This window comes from Bison bison, unplaced genomic scaffold (assembly GCF_000754665.1).
Source record: "Bison bison bison isolate TAMUID 2011002044 unplaced genomic scaffold, Bison_UMD1.0 scf7180017864040, whole genome shotgun sequence".
Lineage (NCBI taxonomy): Eukaryota > Metazoa > Chordata > Mammalia > Artiodactyla > Bovidae > Bison > Bison bison.
The window spans coordinates 5,569,214-5,589,644 of NW_011494612.1; the positions used below are offsets into that span (position 1 = coordinate 5,569,214).

Consider the following 20,431-nt stretch of genomic DNA (forward strand, 5'->3'; position numbering starts at 1 on the left):
AGCATCAGGGTCTTTTCCAATGAGTCAACTCTTCGCATGAGGTGGCCAAAGTACTGGAGTTTCAGTCTCAGCATCAGTCCTTTCAATGAACACCCAGCACTGGTCTCCTTTAGGATGGACTGGTTGGATCTCCTTGTAGTCCAAGGGACTAGCAAGAGTCTTCTCCAGCACCACAGTTCAAAAGACATCAATTCTTAATCCATGGTAATTAGGCATTGTTAATAATGGACATTCGAGTCACAAATTTAAGAAGACTTACTGGATTGAACACATCAAATTTGTAACAACTGGACATTTTTGCAATGTTACAAAAATGTGAAAAAAACATAAGAGTTAACATTTTTAGTCTGCAAGATATAAAACCTTGGAGTAAACAAAACATGTTTACAATTCCCTAGTGTTGCTCTGCCAATACTAAGGAGCATATTTTAGCCCCTAAAATCCTTTAGAATAACACATCACTTCAAGATACTAACTTTGTCTTACTTGGTGTTAGTAATATCTGAAAAGTGTCATATTTCTGAAGGGATACACCTGATTTACATTTTGGACTGCATTAAGGAAATCTGAGTACTAGCAGAAGACCCATTCTTGCTCTGAAAAAAACAGGATTAAAATACATATGTCATTTTATTTCTCTGGTTAACAACTGGCTTTTGGAACTTGCTTATCATTTATTACATTATGAAACTATTATTGTAATCAAGTATGAAAGTACAGACTTGAGTAAAGAAATAAGGAAGTGAAAGGATTAATTCATTCAAGGCAGGAAATGAACAGATTAATTTCCAATGATCTGGTCAGTGAATGCTCTAAATGAAAACTAGAACATTATTTTATTTTTCTCTTCTACTCTTCAGATTTACTTTTCTATTTAAATATTTTAGGATTCAGCAATGAATAACAGTTTAAAAAATAGCCTCTCACTGACCGATGAAATATAAAGTTTAAAACCCCCAATTTCAACCTAAATTAAAGAACATTACAGCTGACATCTCTCATCACGGTTCATTTGTTTTAAAATGGATGAAATTTTACTTCTTAGGCTTATGAGATTATTACTCATGAAGGACAGTAGTTGCAAATTAGGAACTGGAGTGAATCTTATAATTTTCCATTTATCTGCATAACGAATGGATTTTTTAAATAATAGAGATGCTGGCACTAATGGATTATAATATTGATATTATCTTCCATCTACTAATACCTGACATTTTCTTCTTTATTGTGTCTTTTCTCATTGAAATAAATTAACCTATAGGAAATAGGATACAGACTTTTTTGTTTGTTTTTTGATGTCTGATCTTATTTATTTGTTACTCTTAGAACATCTCATTTTTGACTGGACTCAGACTTGGAAGTAGAAGCTCTCAGGACAGCCTCCGTCTCTTGGCAATCTGTTCCTGCCGTTTTTCTTTGGCCTCCTTCATTCTCTTGGCCAAAAGTTTAGCATACTCTGCAGCCTCGTCTTTATTTTTCTTAGTACGCTGTTTCTTCAGAGCAATACGCCGGCGTTTGTGTTGCAGAACTCGTGGAGTCACGAGACGCTGAATCTTGGGTGCTTTAGTCCTAGGTTTCTTACCGTCTTTGTTTAGGGGCTTTCGCACAGCATATTGGCAGACATCATCTTCTTTAGAGAGATTGAAAAGTTTGCGGATTCTGCTAGCTCTTTCGGGACCCAGGCGACGAGGCACTGTAGTATCAGTGAGTCCAGGAATATCCTTCTCCCCTTTTTGCACGATGACCAAATTGAGAACACTCAGATTGGCATCCACAATGCAACCCCGTACAGATTTGCGCTCTCTCCATTCCTCCTTGGTCTGTAACAGGAATGCCCCTTACTCAGTAGCAGGCGAACTCGGCCATGGGTCAAGACACCCTGCTTCATGGGGAAACCCTGCTTATGGTTCCCGCCACTGATTCGGACCACATGACCCTTCCATTCTTCACCCAGAGCGTCAGCAGCAACTTCTGTGGCCATACGCTTCTCGTAGAAGGTTATGAAGTTTTCGTTCATCGTCCACTTCAATGAGCTTCTGGCAGCCAGTGGCCGGGAAAGAGATGTTCAGCTTCATTCTGAAGCGGCCGACAGCCTCCAAAGCGCCACGAAAAAGAGGATACAGGCTTTTAAGTCATCTTAGCTTAAATAGAAATGACTAATAAGGAAGTAATTAAATATAAAAAGTTCATTTTTATGTAGTTTGGTTTACAGTTGTTTACTTACACCACACCTACAATAAACAGTTGATTAGTGACAATATTCTTGTGATAATAAGGAAATAAATTCCTCTTCTTTTGGTCAAGGCATTACAAATTATCATAAACGCTCAACTATAAAGGGCAAAGCAAAATATATCCCCTGGGAATGAAGGCATTTGTTGGGTCCTAATAGTGCAGACTGGAGAAGGCAATGGCAGCCCACTCCAGTACTCTTGCCTGGAAAACCCCATGGAAGGAGGAGCCTGGTAGGCTGCAGTCCATGGGGTTGCTAAGAGTCAGACAGGACTGAGCGACTTTACTTTCACTTTTTACTTTCATGCGTTGGAGAGGGAGGTGGCAAGGCACTCCAGTGTTCTTGCCTGGAGAATCCCAGGGACGGGGAAGCTTGGTGGGCTGCCGTCTATGGGGTCGCACAGAGTTGGACACGACTGAAGCGACTAAGCAGCAGCAGCAGCAATAGTGCAGACTAATACAAAATATGGGAATATTTGCACACAGTGGAAGCCAAATCAGAAACAAAAGGACTGATGTTAATTCTGTAATTAAAAAAAAAAACACTTTTGAAGAATCTGATGTTTTACCAAAGCCTTTTAGTGACTCTAGGGGAAATTACCCTTTGCTCAGAAGAAAAGTGTTAATAGGGTAAGTGGGAAAACAGATGGCCCTGGACTTGACTGTGTTTCTTACATTTCTATATTATGTTTCTCATCTTTGCTGAAGTCAGCTAACCCAAGGATTCCACACAGTAAACTTTATGACACCTGACTTGAGAAAGATAAAATTCTATCCTCTTTTCTAATTCATTTTTAATCAAGTAGAACAGATAACATACTATAAACAGTATGAACTTTTAGGTGCTTTACACATACAAATGCATATGAAGAAAATGAAAAATAAAAAATGTTTATAGTTGAAATCAAGAGACTTTGTTTCTGAGCCAGCTTTTTCTCTGATTGTTCAAAGCACAGTGGTCAAAATATTTTCTAAATATAGTAAAGTTGGTTCACTGCCTAAAGACAGCTTAGCTAACACATCCCCCAGAATAATCACTAATTTTATCACCTGTCAAGGACTTCCCTGGGGAGCAGCACGGCAGGGATGGATGGTTTGTAATATTTTAAGAAAATGAAAAGTAAAGGATAAAAAGGAATCATATCCTCACCACTGAAATGCAAGCAGCACTGGTAGGTAACAGCACAAGTGCTCATAAGCCTTTTTTTTTTCTTTCCAAGACAATTTTGTTTAAAGCACAGTCCTTAAGGTTAAAGATCCCTTCCCTCCTTCCCTATTTCACCCTTCTAGCCCACTATTTTGATAAGATTCTCTTTGATTTTTCTGTTCAGTGATGTGATTATTCATCTCATTTGATGAACCTGGACATCCTTCCCTGCGTTTGGTCCCTGATTTCAACTTTAGAATGTGCTCTGTGGTCCAGGACAGAAAGAAACTAACTTGATGACAAAATCCCTGCTGAGAACTAAGGTTCTATAGTTCTCCAGATTGCTGCACTTGAAGAATCTTCTGGTGCAGTTCTCATCAGAAATATCACGTATTTCTATGGTTAAAATATACAAACTGGATACAGGGATGCAGTTACCATAAGCATGATGCAATTTATCTTACCTCTTAGTACAATAAATTCAGAACTGTACAAACCCTGGGATGCTGCTTTGAGTTGTGAACAGTCTGTCTCTCAACATCGGTTTAAATTATTTTAAATGATGACAGGGCATAACAGAAGACCAAAGAAACAGGAAAATATCAACTTGGTTACTACCAGAGAAACAAAATACTGTATTTTTCCCCTCAGAAACAACCATTAAAAGAGATGTTTGCCTATTGTTGGCTATAAAGTAGAGATGCTAAATTTCTCCCCAAAGAGCTGCACAATCAGATAGAAGGAAAAAAAGAATTCATTTCATTCAACCTTATGGACCTCTGGGATCCATTAATGCAAGAATAAATGCTATTTCAACCCAGTACTCTGTGAAGCTAGTGGCTTTCAGAAACTAAATTATGTATGTAAAGCAGTGTTTATGAGCATATGAAATGTCAATTTGGAATGATCTGAGTGTTAAAAATTTAATAATATGGTGTAGCTGGATTAGGGAAGAGAAATTCTATTAAATGTACCACTGAGAAATTAATATTTAATAGTATTACTCTTTCCTTTGGAGATTTAAAAAATCATTACATGTAATTTAAAAATTACAAGTTTCAAAAAAGCAGATAAAATTGAAACAAAGCACCATTATCAGTCAGTAATATTTATTTGGCCATGGTATTCACCTGATACCTCACAGGGTTCATGGGCCATAAAAGCAAAGAGAAATCATGACAGTGGTAGAGAAGGGACCTGGACAGGTACGCTGAGCGGAGTAAACAAACACCCGCCAGCCAACATGGAGTGGAGGACCAGACTTGCAGGATCTTCCTCCTGAACCTCACTCTGGAAAAAATTACTAGCTTTCTGGAGTATACTTAGGTGTCCTGCAGGTGCCTCATAGTCACATGATCTAAAATGTAGCTCTCTGACACCGGGTTCTTCTCACTTCCTTCCTCTACCACATCCACCCTACCAACACACCATTTTGATCAGATCACCCTTTGTCCATCACACCCCCCAACAATAGTTCCTCACTGTTTTTCCATGAAGTTCAAACCACTGGCTTGGTTCCAAAGCCTCCCCATCCAAGCTGCTTTTTCAGCTTGATGCCCCATCCTACATATGCTAACACTCGTATATCATCGACCTTGTCACCTCACTGTGATTGACAAGGACTTAGAATTCCTGCCTCCAGAATGTTTCCTCATCACCGTTCCTATACCTAGAAATCTCTTCTGTTAAAATGTTCGGCCCATCTTAAATGCTCTAAACCCCTCATGCTGTGAGGGGCTTCCACACCAGACCTACCCAGTGCTCTCCCTCCTGCTTTGAATCTTGGCACTATCTCTGTACCCAGCTGACTTCTATATAGATCTTTAAGCTCCTTCAGGTCAAGAATCGTGTCTTTCATTTTTGTACATGCCCATATGATTAGCCAGTGCCCTAACGTAGGAGGCATTCAACAGAAACATGTCAGTTGAAACCTAAAAGAGTAAAGCATTTGATAAGCACGTGAAGAGAAGAATTACTGGTATGACTGATGACTGGAAGGGCAAAGCTGGGAAAATGTATTAGACTGGAATTTCTGGAGTTTATTTCTGGAGGAGAAATGGGAAAGGTGCTGTTTCACAGAGAGAACCATGGAGAAAATTATAGCCCATTCAATATGTAGAAAGATGTTTGGTAAGGCTAGGACTGAGCCCAAGATGCGAGTCCTTCAGCAAGCCCTCCCAGGGGCAGGGATGGGGTCCTAGTCACACACATGACATCCTTAGTTATTAGCATAGGACCAGATGCAGAGGATACACTCAGTATCTGTATGCTGGATTATTTAATGAATATGCAAAGAATACATGTGAGACTAGAATTTCCAATTTTGTGAATGGAAGTCTATTGAGATAACAGACAGACTAGCCTAGAAAATGATGCTTTGGCAGAACATGTGTCGGAAATAAAGAAAATCAACTTCTTTTGCCTTTAACATCAGCAGTGAGGAGTGCTTATACCTACCCCTGGATATACTAAACTAAATGCATGGGGAAAAGACATTGAAAGAAGAGGGAAAGGTGAGTGGGGAAAGGGGTACGGGAATGTAGAGGATGGGAAAAAAGAAATGAGTGGTGGCTGTGAGAAATAGAAAGTGCTGACTTCAATTACTTAGGATCTGCAAATTCTGCTTGAATGTTTAATTATAGAATTTAAAAAATTAAGACAGTTTCAAATAATAGTAAAAAGGCTTTGCTGCTGGTCAAGTCTGACTCTTTGTGACCCCATGGACTGTAGCCCGCCAGGCTCCTCTGTCCAAGAGATTATCCAGGCAAGAATACTGGAGTAGGTTGCCATTTCCTTCTCCAGGGGATCTTCCTGACCCAGGGATTGAACCCATGTCTCCTGTATAGGTAGGCGAATTCTTTAACCACTGAGCCATCAGGGAAGCCCAATAAAAAGGCTGCTGCTGCTGCTAAGTCGCTTCAGTCATATCTGACTCTGTGAGACCCCATAGACGGCAGCCCACTAGGCTCCTCTGTCCCTGGGATTCTCCAGGCAAGAACGCTGGAGTGGGTTGCCATTTCCTCCTCCAATGCATGAAAGTGAAAAGTGAAAGTGAAGTCGCTCAGTCGTGCCCGACTCTTAGCAATGCCATGGACTAGAGCCTACCAGGCTCCTCTGTCCATGGGATTTTCCAGGCAAGAGTACTGGAGTGAGGTGCCATTGCCTTCTCCAAAAAGGCTAGCACTCCCTAATTTGGACATGATTAATAACAAATTTAGATCTATCCTAATTCAACTTAATTTAACTTGAGGGTCAACCACATAAAGAGATTAATTGCTATTGTTTTCTGTTGTTTTAGTTACTAACTCGTGTCCAAGTCTTTCATGACCCCATGGACTGTAGCCTACAAGGTTCCTCTGTCCATAGAATTTCCCAGGCAAAAAATACCAGAGCAGGCTGCCATTTCCTTCTCCAGGGGATCTTTCCAACCCAGAGATTGAACCCAAGTCTCATGCATTGTAGGCAGATTCTTTATTGCTGAGCCACTGGGGAAGCCCAAAAATTCATTAGAAATATGAATGCAAAGTAGTCATTGGTGAGCCTACACTGCTTCAGTTATTTACTTTTTAAAACAAAAAGAGCACATTCAATGCTCTCCCAGAATTTATAGCGTCAATTTACCATAAACTGTTTCCAAACTGGAACCAGTGGGTTTTTATGACATTCCTTTGATATTCTTCAACATCAGCTTGACCCCATCTGACTGAAATTATTCTCAGATGACTTTGTCTTTTCCTCAAATGACAAATAATGAAAAAAATAAAATGCTATGCTTCATTTTATCATTTATTATTCAATGATGAAATGTCATTACAATTTTTGCTTATAAAATTAACTGCCCATAACTGATTATGAAACAAAAAGAATAGAGCTGCTAGTATAATTCATGCTGTGAATTAGGTGAAAATAGCTATGTTTCAACAGTAATGGGAAAAAAAAATAACAAAATAAACTTGAAAATAGTAAGTATTCTATTTTTTGTCAAATTCTAAAGAAAAATGTTATAAGTGTATATGAAGGGCTTTATAAAAAGGCATTTCAGAGGCAATAAACATTAAAAAAAATTATATCAGCACGTTAGTAAAGTACATACTGCTTTTCGCTTAAGAATGCAGTCCAACCTCCAACGATTTCCTTCAACCACCGGACGTTTCAGGAAGATTTCTGGACTCAACCTGAAATCACAAAACCAAGATTTCAAGAAACTACAACAAAATATTAAGTTCTAATTGTGTCATAGGAAGCAACGGCAATTTTAGCCCAAATGCCATTATCATCCTCCACTGTGGCAAGTCACCCAAAGTTCTCTATGAGTCCACGTACAACTTCATACTGGAACAACAACCTTTATCCAAAAAAAAAGGCAGTCTCGATTTCTCTGTTACTCACATATGATACATACACACACTTGCAGATACTATTGACTGTCTGCCCAACAACCATTGTCCACCCTTTCCTTCCTTGGTATCAGGGCCTACCTCCCTTGACTGAATGTGAATATTCTGAATAATTGCTTCCTCAGGCTTGTGTTCAGCTCCAGTTTATAAAATAACACAATCCTGCACAGTGAGATATATGAGGAAGTGCTCAGACAATGAGATGTATGAGGAGGTAAATAGAAAAGTCCTTCCTCTGATGAGAGGCGAGACACAGGGGCACACACACAAAACCCCAGGGGAAGTGGCTCTGGGATGGATGCTGTATGGGGGCGTGATGCTTAGATAGTTGCAGCCACGCTGAAATTCTAAGGGCAAAGCCACAACCCTAACATCACTGGAGAACTCCACCAACTCTAGTACTGCCTAACTTTAATGATTTTTTTTTTTTTTGATGTGGACCATTATTAAAGTCTTTATTGAATTTGTTACCATATTGCTTCTGTTTTATGTTTTGGATTTTGGCCATGAGGCATGTGGGATCTCAGCTTCCTGACCAGACATAGAACCCACACCCCCTGCATTTTGGGAGGCAAAGTCCTAACCACTGGACCACCAGGGAAGTCCCTAGTACTGTCTAACTTTAGAATTCTCATTCAATGAGAGAAATAAATCCTAACTGTTTAAGTTACTTTCAGTTGAGTATTCTAGCAATCCAGGCCAAAAGTGTTCTAATTGATAAACACGAACACTGACTTCCTATACCAAGGAGCAGTGTCCATGGGAAGCTGGGCTTTCTGAGCAGGGAAGAAGGCAGGCTTGCTGATAGGTAAGCTCTTCCCACTGTGAGAATGGACCCCTGGGTTCTTCATAGTAGTGCCATGGGCAGCACAGTACAGGAGAGTCACTTTTTCCCTCGGGGTTAGGTCCAAAGTCATTGCCTGACTTAAACTGGTAAGTAGTGTAACTCCTCCGTAATGGGAAAAACAAACAAAAAAGCAATAAACTTTCATCTGCTGAAATGCTAGACCTGGAGGAGCAGGGAAAACTGTGTAAGGATCAAAGTCTTACAGAACACTAGGGTGAAATAGCGCCTTGCCAGGGGCTCTTCGAAGCATGGGAAAACCACGGGGCTTTAAGGAGCTAAGGAGATTAAAAGAAATAATTTTACACTCTACTAAATTCAGTTAAGGAAAATAAAAATCCAGAGAAAAAGTATCTAAAAGAAACTTGTACTGGATAAGATAAATAAGAAAACAGACAATAGAGGGGTGTATACAGTATAAATATTTACATATTTAGTTTAAAATAGGAAACAACTTGAACCAAAAATACAGCAAATGACAGGAAAAGATCTAAGATGAATTAAAAACAAATCTGTTTTAAATAGAAAAGTGTGTCATTGGGCACTGCTAGTTCACTGAAAGTAGGACATACCCGACAACATATATGTGCTTGCAATTTTCAATGTACACATTAATTATGGGCTCAGAGGGCTTCAGTGTGGGGGCCATTTTCAGGTCTATACTCTGCAATTAAGTCTTTATCATCTTTTTTTAAAAATCTCCAATCACTGTGTACCCTGTATGCAGAGGATTCTACTAGATACTTTGGCGGATCTTAGGCAGGCTCTCAAGGAAACCTCGATTTTGAGCATAATGTATGAAAAGATAAAAGCAGTCATGCTATGAAAAATGATAGTCATGCTATAAACAAAGCATAAATGATGGCAAGTACAGGACAGCTAGGACTCACAAGCATCATTATGTCAGGATCTTAACTAAGTAATTATTAGCTAAGCAAAATTCAAAAGAACTGTGTAATACTACATTTTATTGGGTTTCAGACAACAGTGAATGTAAGATGCATATTACTGTGTGTACCAGTAAGAAAGAAAAAATGATGACAGCTGTAAGATGGTAATGAGTGTGAGATGCATTCCAAATTCAGAGATGTTAAAAAGTACTTCTAAGCAAAGGCTCTTCTTAGAAGATTTTATAGTTTTAAATGCTCATATGAGAAAGAAAATGTTTAAAATAAATCATCAGAACTTTCATCTTAAGAAAATAGAAAAAAGAATAAATTAAAGAAAAAGTAAGAAGAATGGGAATAATAGATAAGAATAGACCTTAATGCAACATAAAACAGAAAAACAATAAACTCAATAAAACAAAAATCTAATCCTTTGAAAGATTAATAAAACCGACAAACTGGCTAGATTAAAAAAGAAAAGGGGAGTTGATTATTTTTGTGGGAAGAAACAGTACCAATCCTACCAAGATTCACTCAGGAAACAAAGGCAGGGAAAACATGTACTTACTCATATAATGAGGCTAGCATTATCCTAATATGAAAACCAATCAAAGAAAGTCTAAGAAAAGAAAATATTAAGTACAATATCCCTAACGATCACAGAGGTAAAAATCTCTACCAAAACTTCACAACTTATAAAAAGGATCATTCTTATTCCTAAGAATGCAAGGTTGGTTTAAAATCAATCAATATAATTCAGCACGTTAACAGAAAACAGAAAGATTATATCAGTATATGCAGAAAAAAGTCTTGACAAAATTCAACACCCATTTAGAATAAAAACTCTCAATACAGTTTAAGTAGAAAGGAATTTCCTCAAAGAAAAGGCACCTATTTAAAAATCTACCTAAAGCATATAATAATAGACTGAAAGCTTTTCATCTAACACTGAGAACAAGAAAGATGTCCATTCTTACTACTTCTATTCAACATTTTGCTGATGATGCTAGCCAAGGCAATAAGGAAAAAGAAAGAAAGGAAGAGAAAAAGAAGTACAAGGCATACAGATTATAAAGGAAAAAGGAAAACTTTCATTATTCACACATCACATGTCCATCTATGGGGAAAAAATCCTAAGGCATCTCTACAAAACAGTTACTCGCACTAGTAAGTGAACCAAGCAGTAGGTAAGATCAGTATTAAAAAATCAACTGTCTTTCCATATGCTGGCAGCAAATAAATGGAACATGAACTTTTAAAAATACCATTTACAAAAACATAGAAAACATGAATTACTTGGTGATAAGTACAAGTATGTGAAAAGTACAAAACCTGATGAAAAAATTTAAGATCATAAAAAAAAAATGGAGAGATATACAGTATTCATGAATTGGAAGACTCAATATTGAGAAAGAAGGACATATTTGTTCTTGACATATCTTCTAGTGAGTACTGGTTTCACTGTTCTTTTCCCTCTGATTTCTCAGTTGGGAAGAGAACTGGAAATGGGCATTGGCACAGGCAGAGAGAGCCTCAGAAGTCCTCTGGTTCAGGCTTGAGGAAAGGAAGAGTGGGATCTTCTGGCACTGCTAGCAGTGGCAGGGAAGGGCCCACAGGCATCAAAAACTCCGAGGAAGTGGAATTTTCCCTTCCAATGGAAGAAATGTGGTTCCAAGAGGAGGATACAAATATTCATTGCTTGGCTCTGGATACAAAGTGTCATTGCAGAAACTGTAACAGAGCAGGGCACATTTCTATCAATAGCCAGAGGACTGAAAAGGGAAGCAAGAGGCAACCCACAAGTGGTGGGCAGATCACGGGGAGAGAGAGGAGCTCAGAAAAGCAATGCTATATAAAGTTGTTTATGAACTTCTAGCTCACTCCCAAGCTGCCCACACATAAATTTGATCCTAAATATTATATAGAAGAATTTGAGAACTGAAATAAGAAACAAATCACTGCTCAAATTTGCCATTAGGTGGAGAACATGGGGGACAGATCTGGACAGCACTGCAAAGACTTTAAAAAGAAAGATGTCACTAAAGACACAGATAGAAGACTAGTTGGAACATTCTGCATGGACCTAATGGACCACTTTCCTGCTAAAACAGAAATACCAGTATTTTCTGTAAGATTTAAACAAGACCCAGACTCATAATATTCAAAGCTTCCAGAATACATTAAAAAGTACTTGGCATACCAAAAAAAAAAAAAAATCAGAAAAATCTCAACTTGCAGGAAAGCCATTCAACAAATGCCAATTCCAAAATGATATGCTGATATTATTTAATATAATTCTTTGCTAGATATTAAAAAAAAATATTTCAACAAGCGTGAACACTCTTAAAATGAATAGATAGTCAAAAAGTCTCAGCAAAGAAATAAAGATATAAATAAAAGCCAAAGAGAAATTTTCAAGCTGAAAAATACTACAGTAATCAAACTGTCAGTGAATAGGGTCACTAGAACAGAGGTGACAAAGGAAAGAATCCATGAATTTAAAGAGAGATAAAGAGAAATTATCCAATTTGAGTATCAAAAGATTTTTCAAAAAATTAACAAAGCCTGAAAGACCCATAGGACAATACAAAAAGATACTGATTTGTGTCATCAGAGACTCAGAAAAAGAGGAGAAATAGGGAAATGCATGAAAAAATTTGAAGAAATGATGGCTGAAAATTTCTCAAATTTGATGAGTGACATAAACCTACAGATTCAAGAAACTCAGTGAACTCCAAACAGGATAAATTCAAACACCATAATCAAATTGCTGAAACCTAATGACAGGAAGAAAATATTAAAAGCACTCAGAAGAAAAACAATGCATTATTTAAGAGGGGAACAATAAATCAAAATGAGCATGAATTTTTCATCAGAAAATACTGAGGCCAGAATGAACTGGAGTAAATTATAACTAGAATGTATAAAGATCTTCTGTAATTCAGTAATAGGAAGACAATCGAATTAAAAAAAGAAGAAAAATAAGATTTGAACGTGCCTCCAAAAAAAGCTAAACAAATGTCCAAAAGTCACAGGAAAATATGCTTACCATGAAAAGACATGCTAATACAAATTAAAATCATGAGAGACTACTGAATACCCTTTGGAATGGCTAACATTAAAAAAGAATGGTGGGAAAAATTGAGGGCAGGAGGAGAAGGGGGCAACAGAAGATGAGATGGTTGGATGGCATCATCAACTCAGTGGACTCGAGTTTGAGCAAACTCTGAGAGACAGTGAAGGATGGGGAAGCCTGGTGTGCTGCAGTCCATGGTGCTGCAAAAAGTCAGACACGACTTAGTGACAGAACAACAACAACAAAAAGACTAACAACAGCAAGTGCTTGCAATGATGAGCAGGGATGAAATTCTCAAACATTGTTAGTACATGCACTTCAGAAAGCAGATTGACAGTTTCTTAGAGAAAGTCGCTCTGTATTGATATAATACAATAACTAGAATTTACTTTTTAAGATAAGGGTTATCAAATTATGCACCATGAATCGAATTTGGTCCACTGCCTCTTTTAGTATGGTCCATGAGCTGTTACATTTTTAAAGGTTTATTAAACACACACACACTTGCACAAACAAGAATATGCATCAGAGACTATATGTGACCTGAAACAACTGAAATATTTACTTTCTGGCTCTTTACAGAAAATGTTTGCCAACCCTGTTGAAAGTCAGAAGCTTTTGAACTTTTGGGGTCATAATCTACATCAGTACATTATGTATTCATTCTGGTATTTTCATCCATCCGTCTATCTACCTACCTACCTATCAGTCAGTCTTCTTTTGACTACTGAAATAAAAGTTGCACAAAATAATAACCCTAACTTCCACTTAGGGCTTCCCTTGTGGCTCAGAAGGTAAAGAATCCACCTGGATTGTGGGAGACCTGGGTTCGATCCCTGGGTTGGGAAGATTGCTTGGAGAAGGGAAAGGCTACCCACTCCAGTATTCTGGCCTGGAGGGTTCCATGGACTGTGTAGTCCATGGGTTCACAAAGAGTCGGACACGACTGAACGACTTTCACTTTTATTTTTCCACTTAAGCTGCAACTCTCCTTTCTCTTCTTTCCTACCTTTTCTTATTGCATTATTTAAATAAAATTCTAATATAACTTACCACTTCTCTGCCTAAAATATTCACCTATCTTTATCTGGACAGCTCCATCAGCCAGGACTCAGGCCAGACTCCTCTCCTGTGAAGCTTCCACAGCTCCTGCAGGCTCAGTCACTGCCCCTTCCCCTGTGCTTCCCCCCACCCCACCCTCACCCTGTGCCTTCTGCTATGCTGATCTTCACCACTGAAGTGAAGAAGTAAAGTCGTTCAGTCGTGTCCGACTCTTTGCGACCCCATGGACTGGGGCCTACCAGGCTCCTCCCATGGGATTTTCCAGGCAAGAGTACTGGAGTGGGTTGCCATTTCCTTCTCCAGGGAATTTCCCCCACCCAGGGATCAAACCTGGGTCTCCCGCCTTGTAGGCAGATGCTTTACCTACAACGCTGGAAACCCGGGTTCAATTCCTAGGTGAGGAAGATCCCCTGGAGAAGGAAATGGCAACCCACTCCAGTACTCTTGCCTGGAAAATCCCATAGATGGAGGAGCGTGGTAGGCTACAGTCTATGGGGTCGCAAAGAGTCGGACACGACTGAGTGACTTCACCACTGAGCTGGCCCCGATCTGTTGTCCTGCACATAATTTCCTAACTGTGTATTGTCCAGGGTAGGGGGTGCTTTTCATTCATCATTCTGGACCTGTGCCTGTCACATAGTGGCTGCTCATTAAGTATCTCGGAAATGAATGAGTGAATAAATTAATAAATGAAAGAACAGGTGGTTAAATGAATTAATGAACAAAAGAGCTAAGCACTTCTAGGTCCCAGGTTGTTTCTCATTTTATTAAATCTGCTTTTTAGTTCAGTTCAGTGGCTCAGTCGTGTCTAACTCTTTGTGACCCCATGGACTGCAGCATGTCAGGCTTCCCTCTCCATCACCAACTCCCGGGGATTGCTCAAATCTGCCTTTGCTTGCATATTAATTGTTTCAAAAAGAGAGTAACACAGTTTTCACTCATGTATATGATGTCTCTTGATTTAGATTAGAAGCTTCTAAAGGGCATGTGCATCTTCTCACTATGCTTTTCATTCTCTCAGATCCAGATATATCAGGGTGTGATAAAGTTTCTGAATGCTCACTTTTGCAATATAATTGTATAACAAGAATTTTCTTCACTTGTTTTGAGGAAAGTTTCTGCAAAGGTTTTGTTTCAAAGAGAGAGTTGTAATAAGATGTTATCCTAGCACAGTCACGAAAAAGAAATAACCTGCTGATTTATTTTTTTTGCTGACAGAAGAAACATTCAACATTCCATCTCTTTAGATGTTTAAATGAGAGCCTATATTTCAGTGTTCAGAACCTTCAAAACATATATTCTTTGTTTGTGTAAAACATGATAATATGGGCTCAGTGGAAACGCTATTTACAGTCTCTTTCATGTCCTAGTCAAACTTTCAGAAATACTTTTTAAAGGAACATACCTACTACATTAAGCTTGAACTTAATCTCATAAGTGTGTAGAAAGTATTCAATCAAAGAAATAGTTCACAAGGAAGAACCTTTTTTTTATTTCTGGTAGCCGACTTGAAGAGATAAAATTTGGCAAGAATAAAAGGACCAAGATTAAGCTCCTCCATAAACATGAGAATAAACAGAAGCACAGACATGCTGATTATCACAAGCCTTATCTGCTGACTTTAGATCAATGGTTCTCAACCAAGAGGGAGTGTGCCCCGCAGGGGACATTTGATGCCTGAAGATATTTTGGTTATCTCAATGGGACCTTGCTACTGGCATCAAGTGGACAAAAGCCAGAGATGCTGATGGTTCTAAACACCCCACAACACAAAGAACAAGCCCCTGCAATAAAGAATTATCTGGCTCCACATGTCAGTAGTGCCAAGGTTGGGAAAGCATGACCTAGACTTAAACATTTCCTCATCACTGAGGCAAAACAGTAGAAAAAGATGAGTTCACATTCCTAATTACTCTTCTTTCCCCCCCAAATCTAGAATTAGGAGGAAATGAATTATGATGCTATTTTCATAGTTTAATAAAGATAGCATTTGGAAAGAAATAGGATAGGGAAAAATGGGGGTGGGAGGAGCATTTCAAGCAACTAAGTTCTTAGAAGGAAAACATATTTTAGACATTTTCATTTTCATTGTAGGAAATGTTAGCATCAGCAATGGGTTTTAACCATCCAGGCAGATGGGTTATTGGAACTAAAGTCATACTAGAAGGCCTACATGTACTCCAGGAGTAAAATTTCCCAAGAGCTAAGTGAATTTTAGATACAAGAGACTTCCAATGGCTTTAATTAGCATTTTAACTCTCATGGATGATTTTAAAGGGGATTAGAAAGTTGAAATCTGATGCATCTTTAGAAAAGCTAACCAGGCTTAGTCATTACAAAGGATATTTTAATACTAATAGGTAAATGGAAATAATCCAGTTTCAAAGGGACAATTCAGAGGAAGTGTACTAAGACAGACATACCAACATCATGGAAGATATCGAAGGAAGACTATTTTCCATTATCTCTACACCTATATTTGCATTGCAAAATAATCTTTACTACAATAAATATTGGTTATTTGCTTCCAAAGGGAAAACCAAAAACAAAATTGCTCAAACTAAATATTTTAACAATCTATATGGATGTGAGGTTTTTTTTGAAAAGACCTTTCAGTGGAGGCTACTACAATTAATTAGTTGGGACTTTGACCAAAACATCTGTGACTACTGCTGTCTTTCTTAATGTATGATTCTAGAATAGTACAACACTGTTGTATATTCCTAAACACAGAGATCTCCAAACTCCCCAGGGACATATACTAACCACCAGTCTGTGATAAATATTTCTTCTTTTGCCTCTTCCATTGCATTTGCCACATCTTCAAAATATCCTTTGGCATTAACATACCTGAAAGACAAGTTTTCAGTTTCATCTTTTTAACAAAAAAGATAAAAAAAGAAGTCTATCATATGGCAAAACAGAAGACGGAAGCCACTGCCTAGAATCTCTACAAAACCACCAGCTTACTTTGTATAACTGGAAACAAAAACTGAAAATACCATGTTCTGTTTGCTATGCAGGAAGTACAGTAACTAGACAGAAGCAGGCAATCTGATTCTTTTCTGCTGAGAGAATAACAAATTGAATGCTCTCATCATTGTATGAGGTCAGATGCACTCTCCCACCCTACTGAACGCACACACTATTGTTCTTCTGAGACTGAAAGCAGACCAGTTTCTAACCCATGGGTAGAATAACATGCTAAGCAAAATTTTATTTAAAAGAAATACCTACCAAGAAAATTTCTCTTTCTTAAATTATGGCTAATGACTTAAATAAGCTTTTCATTTGCATCATTAAGAAAATGAAGTTAACTTTTAAAATCAGACTTCACAATCTAAAGCTAGCTATCTAAAGTTCATTTTTAAAAAAATCATAAAAACAAAAAATGGAAAAATATTCTATGCTCAGGTATTCCTATAAAGGCTCTTGTGAAGTATAATACATAATATTTTTTCACAGCTTCAAAAATTGATTCCAGGTGAACCTAGACCACTGTAATATTAAATGCTATGGCTATCTTCATAGTCTTAGAGCAAAAAGATCTTCCTTACCATTTGGCTAAAGTGTTCCCTTGGATAGCAGCATATGATCCAAATCGATGATCTCTGAGAAAGTCAGGGCCATACTTCTGGATGAATTCTTCTATAGCCCCTCCCCACCACCGAGCATGTCTATAGCTGTTGCATTTTAAAATCAGAGTCCTTCAAAGAAAAGCAAAATGTGGAAAAGAATGGTCACTTTATGCTCTATCTCTTTAAACAATTTAAGAATTAAACATGTCCCATTTGTTTTGGTAGTGCAGCAAAGAAAATTTTAGACAAAGAGCATCCTACTGATATGAAAAAAACAGACTTTTAAATGGTTTTGTCAGTATTTAAAAATATATTCAGTGTAGCAAAATAAACTTTCAGGTTACTTATTTCCTCATTCACTTATGCAAACATGTGTAAAGGCCTAGAGCTAACTGGGCCAAGCTGTGAGGAGGAGATGGAAGAGGCATCAAGTGAGGTCCTACATCCAAGTCTTAGAAAATTGTTGGTTCCTGTAAAGGACATTTCCCTTTGGCCTACCTGGTGTCCATTCCCTCAGCCTCTGGAAATAGCCTGATCATCCCGTGCCTACTCTGGGTCTACCAAAGCCAACAAAATGGCATACTTCAGCTCCTGATTCCAAAGACTGGTTCAAGGATGATATTCATAAGCCAACTCCACCCAAAAAGTGAGAATATAATCAAGGACTTGCTCAGAAATGCCAGCAGGAGACTCTTCCCCTTCCACCAAACTTGGTTTGAGTGTAAGAGGCAGCCATCTTGCTACCACCAGGAGACCAGCCTGAGGATGGAGTAGATCCCAGGCGACAGAATTGAGAAACTCCAGGAAAATGCACCTCAGTGACATAGCTGGAGCCCTGGAATCAGCCATCGTTAACATATTTGATTAATTACTTCTGATGTAACCCAGACTGCACTGGATTTTTCTATTGCAAATGACTAAATGATTCTAAATGGTTACAGATTTGTCATTGCTGAAAAAAAAATTCAGAGTGGGAGATTACAAAAAGTTATTACATAACAAATGCCAAAAGAGGTGACTACCACTAAGAGGTGGAAGTGAGTTATCCAAATTTGAAGTTCAGAGAAAACAAGGTGTGGGAACTCCCTGGCAATCCAGTGGGTAGGACTCCATGCTCTCACTGCCAGAACTCCAGGTTCTATCCCAGGTCAGTGAAATAGGAATCTGTATGTCTCTGTTGCTGCTGCTACTGCTAAGTCGCTTCAGTCGTGTCCGACTCTGTGCAACCCCACAGACGACAGCCCACCAGGCTTCCTCGTCCCTGGGATTTTTCAGGCAAGAACACTGGAATGGGTTGCCATTTCCTTCTCCGGTCTATGAAAGTGAAAAGTGAAAGTGAAGTCGCTCAGTCGTGTCCGACTCTAGCGACCCCATGGACTGCAGCCTACCAGACTCCTCCATCCATGGGATTTTCTCTAGCCACTGCCAAAAGGAAAACAACAACAACAAACAACAACAAAAACCCAGAGAAAACAAGGTATTGAAGTCAGCAGTCTCCCTGGCATTTAGGCAGAAACTTGTCCCAATAAAGGACCGGTGCTGTGAGTGAGCAGGAGAGTTTGCTTTGGGGAGAAATGCAATGATCCTATATGCACAGATCCTAAAATAATTATTTATAAAGATTAGGGATGTCCAAACTGGTCCCCTCGATATGTCAGAGACTGATGCTTGGCTTTTGTCTGGGGTGTAGGGAGGGGCGAGGTGAGACGTGGTGGTGCTGGGAGGAGTGAGGCATTCTCCATTGGCCTCGGCAGGCAGACACGGGGTTCTGCAGAGAGGTCACCAGGGCACAGAAAATGCCTGGGCTTGACCCAGCATGCAAGCACTGCTCCAACTGAGCTGAAATGCCTCTGAAAACCAGTTATGAGAAAAAGAAGAGATAAAGGACAAACAGAAGTCTTATCACAGGATGTGAATCAGAGGTAAGGGGGAAAAAAAAGAACCATTCCAAACATGGAGGTAGAAAGAAGAAAGGTGAAATTAAAAAATGTGTGAGGAGAGGTGTGAAGAGAACCGTCCCTAAAGAACAGAAAGACTGCTTTAGGGAGGGATTGCCAATAAAGGCAGAGAGATAAAAGGCCTCAGATTGTAAATGGAGGAATTTGGGCTTCTTTGATACAAGGAGGGGGACCACTTACACCAGGGAGGGAGCAGATGAAACCTGGGTCTGTATGGATTCATTTGGCAAGTGTGCACAAGTGAGTGATGACAGGAAATGGAGATAAGATGGCCAGAAAAGCAGCTGTCACAGCGACCAGTGAAAACTGTGGTCTGATTTCTATGGTCCTCCAGAAAACAGGAAAGTAGTACCAGGAGGGAGGTGGCCTTTTTTTTGGCTGCTCTGTGTAGCTTGTGGGACTCTAGTTCCCTGATCAGGGATTGGACTCAGGCCCTTGGCAGTGAAAGCACAGAGTCCTAACCACTGAACTTCCAGAGAATTTCCAGGAGGAAGATTTAATGGCAGCATCATTATATTTCCAATAACATCCTGAACCTCCTATTGTCTGAGATTGGTAAGTTCAGCATTTTTCACACACACACACACAAACACACATGCAAACATATTAGTACGAGTAGCGTATTTATATTAAATACATATATATATTTGATGTCAGTCAGTGTGTATAGAGAGAAATGTTGTTGTCATTGTTCAGCTCACTCAGTCAAGTCTGATTCTCTGAGACCCCATGGACTGTAGCATGCCAGGCTTCCCTGTCCTTCATGATCTCCCAGAGCTTGCTCAAACTCATGTCCATTGAATTGGTGATGCCATCCAACCATCTCATCCTCTGTTGTCTCCTTCTCCTCCTGCCTTCAATCTTTCCCAGCATCAGGGTCTTTTCCAAAGAGTCAGCTCTTCGTATCAGGTAGCCAAAGTATTAGAGCTTCAGTTTCAGCTCAGTCCTTTCAATGAATGCTCAGGGTTGGTTTCCTTTAGGACTGACTGGTTTGATCTCCTTGCAGTCCACGGGAGTCTCTAGAGTCTTCTCCAACACCACAGTTCAAAAACATCAGTTCTTCGGTGCTCAGCCTTCTTGATGGTCAATTCTCACATCCATACATGACTACTGGAAAAACCATAGCTTTGACTATATGGACCTTTGTATATGTGTATGTATTCATATGGGCTTCCCAGGTGGCTCAGTGGTAAAGAATCTGCCTGCCAAGGAGGAGATGTGGGTTCAATCCCTGGGTCAGGAAGATCCCC

General features: G+C 39.1%; 1 protein-coding gene and 1 pseudogene across 7 annotated transcripts in view; both read right to left on the reverse strand.

The window, feature by feature from the left end:
- The window catches only part of PLD1 (phospholipase D1, phosphatidylcholine-specific), a 227,294-nt gene that overhangs the window by 91,165 nt on the left and 115,698 nt on the right, over window positions 1–20,431 (reverse strand). For all 7 annotated transcript variants that reach the window (XM_010835253.1, XM_010835254.1, XM_010835249.1 and 4 more), the window contains 3 exons: window positions 17,203–17,352; window positions 16,412–16,495; window positions 7,473–7,554 (listed from right to left, as the gene is read on the reverse strand). In XM_010835253.1, coding sequence (XP_010833555.1) covers window positions 7,473–7,554; window positions 16,412–16,495; window positions 17,203–17,352 — 316 coding nt within the window. The remainder of the gene's footprint in view (window positions 1–7,472; window positions 7,555–16,411; window positions 16,496–17,202; window positions 17,353–20,431) is intronic.
- Window positions 1,289–2,454, reverse strand: LOC104985200 (annotated as a pseudogene).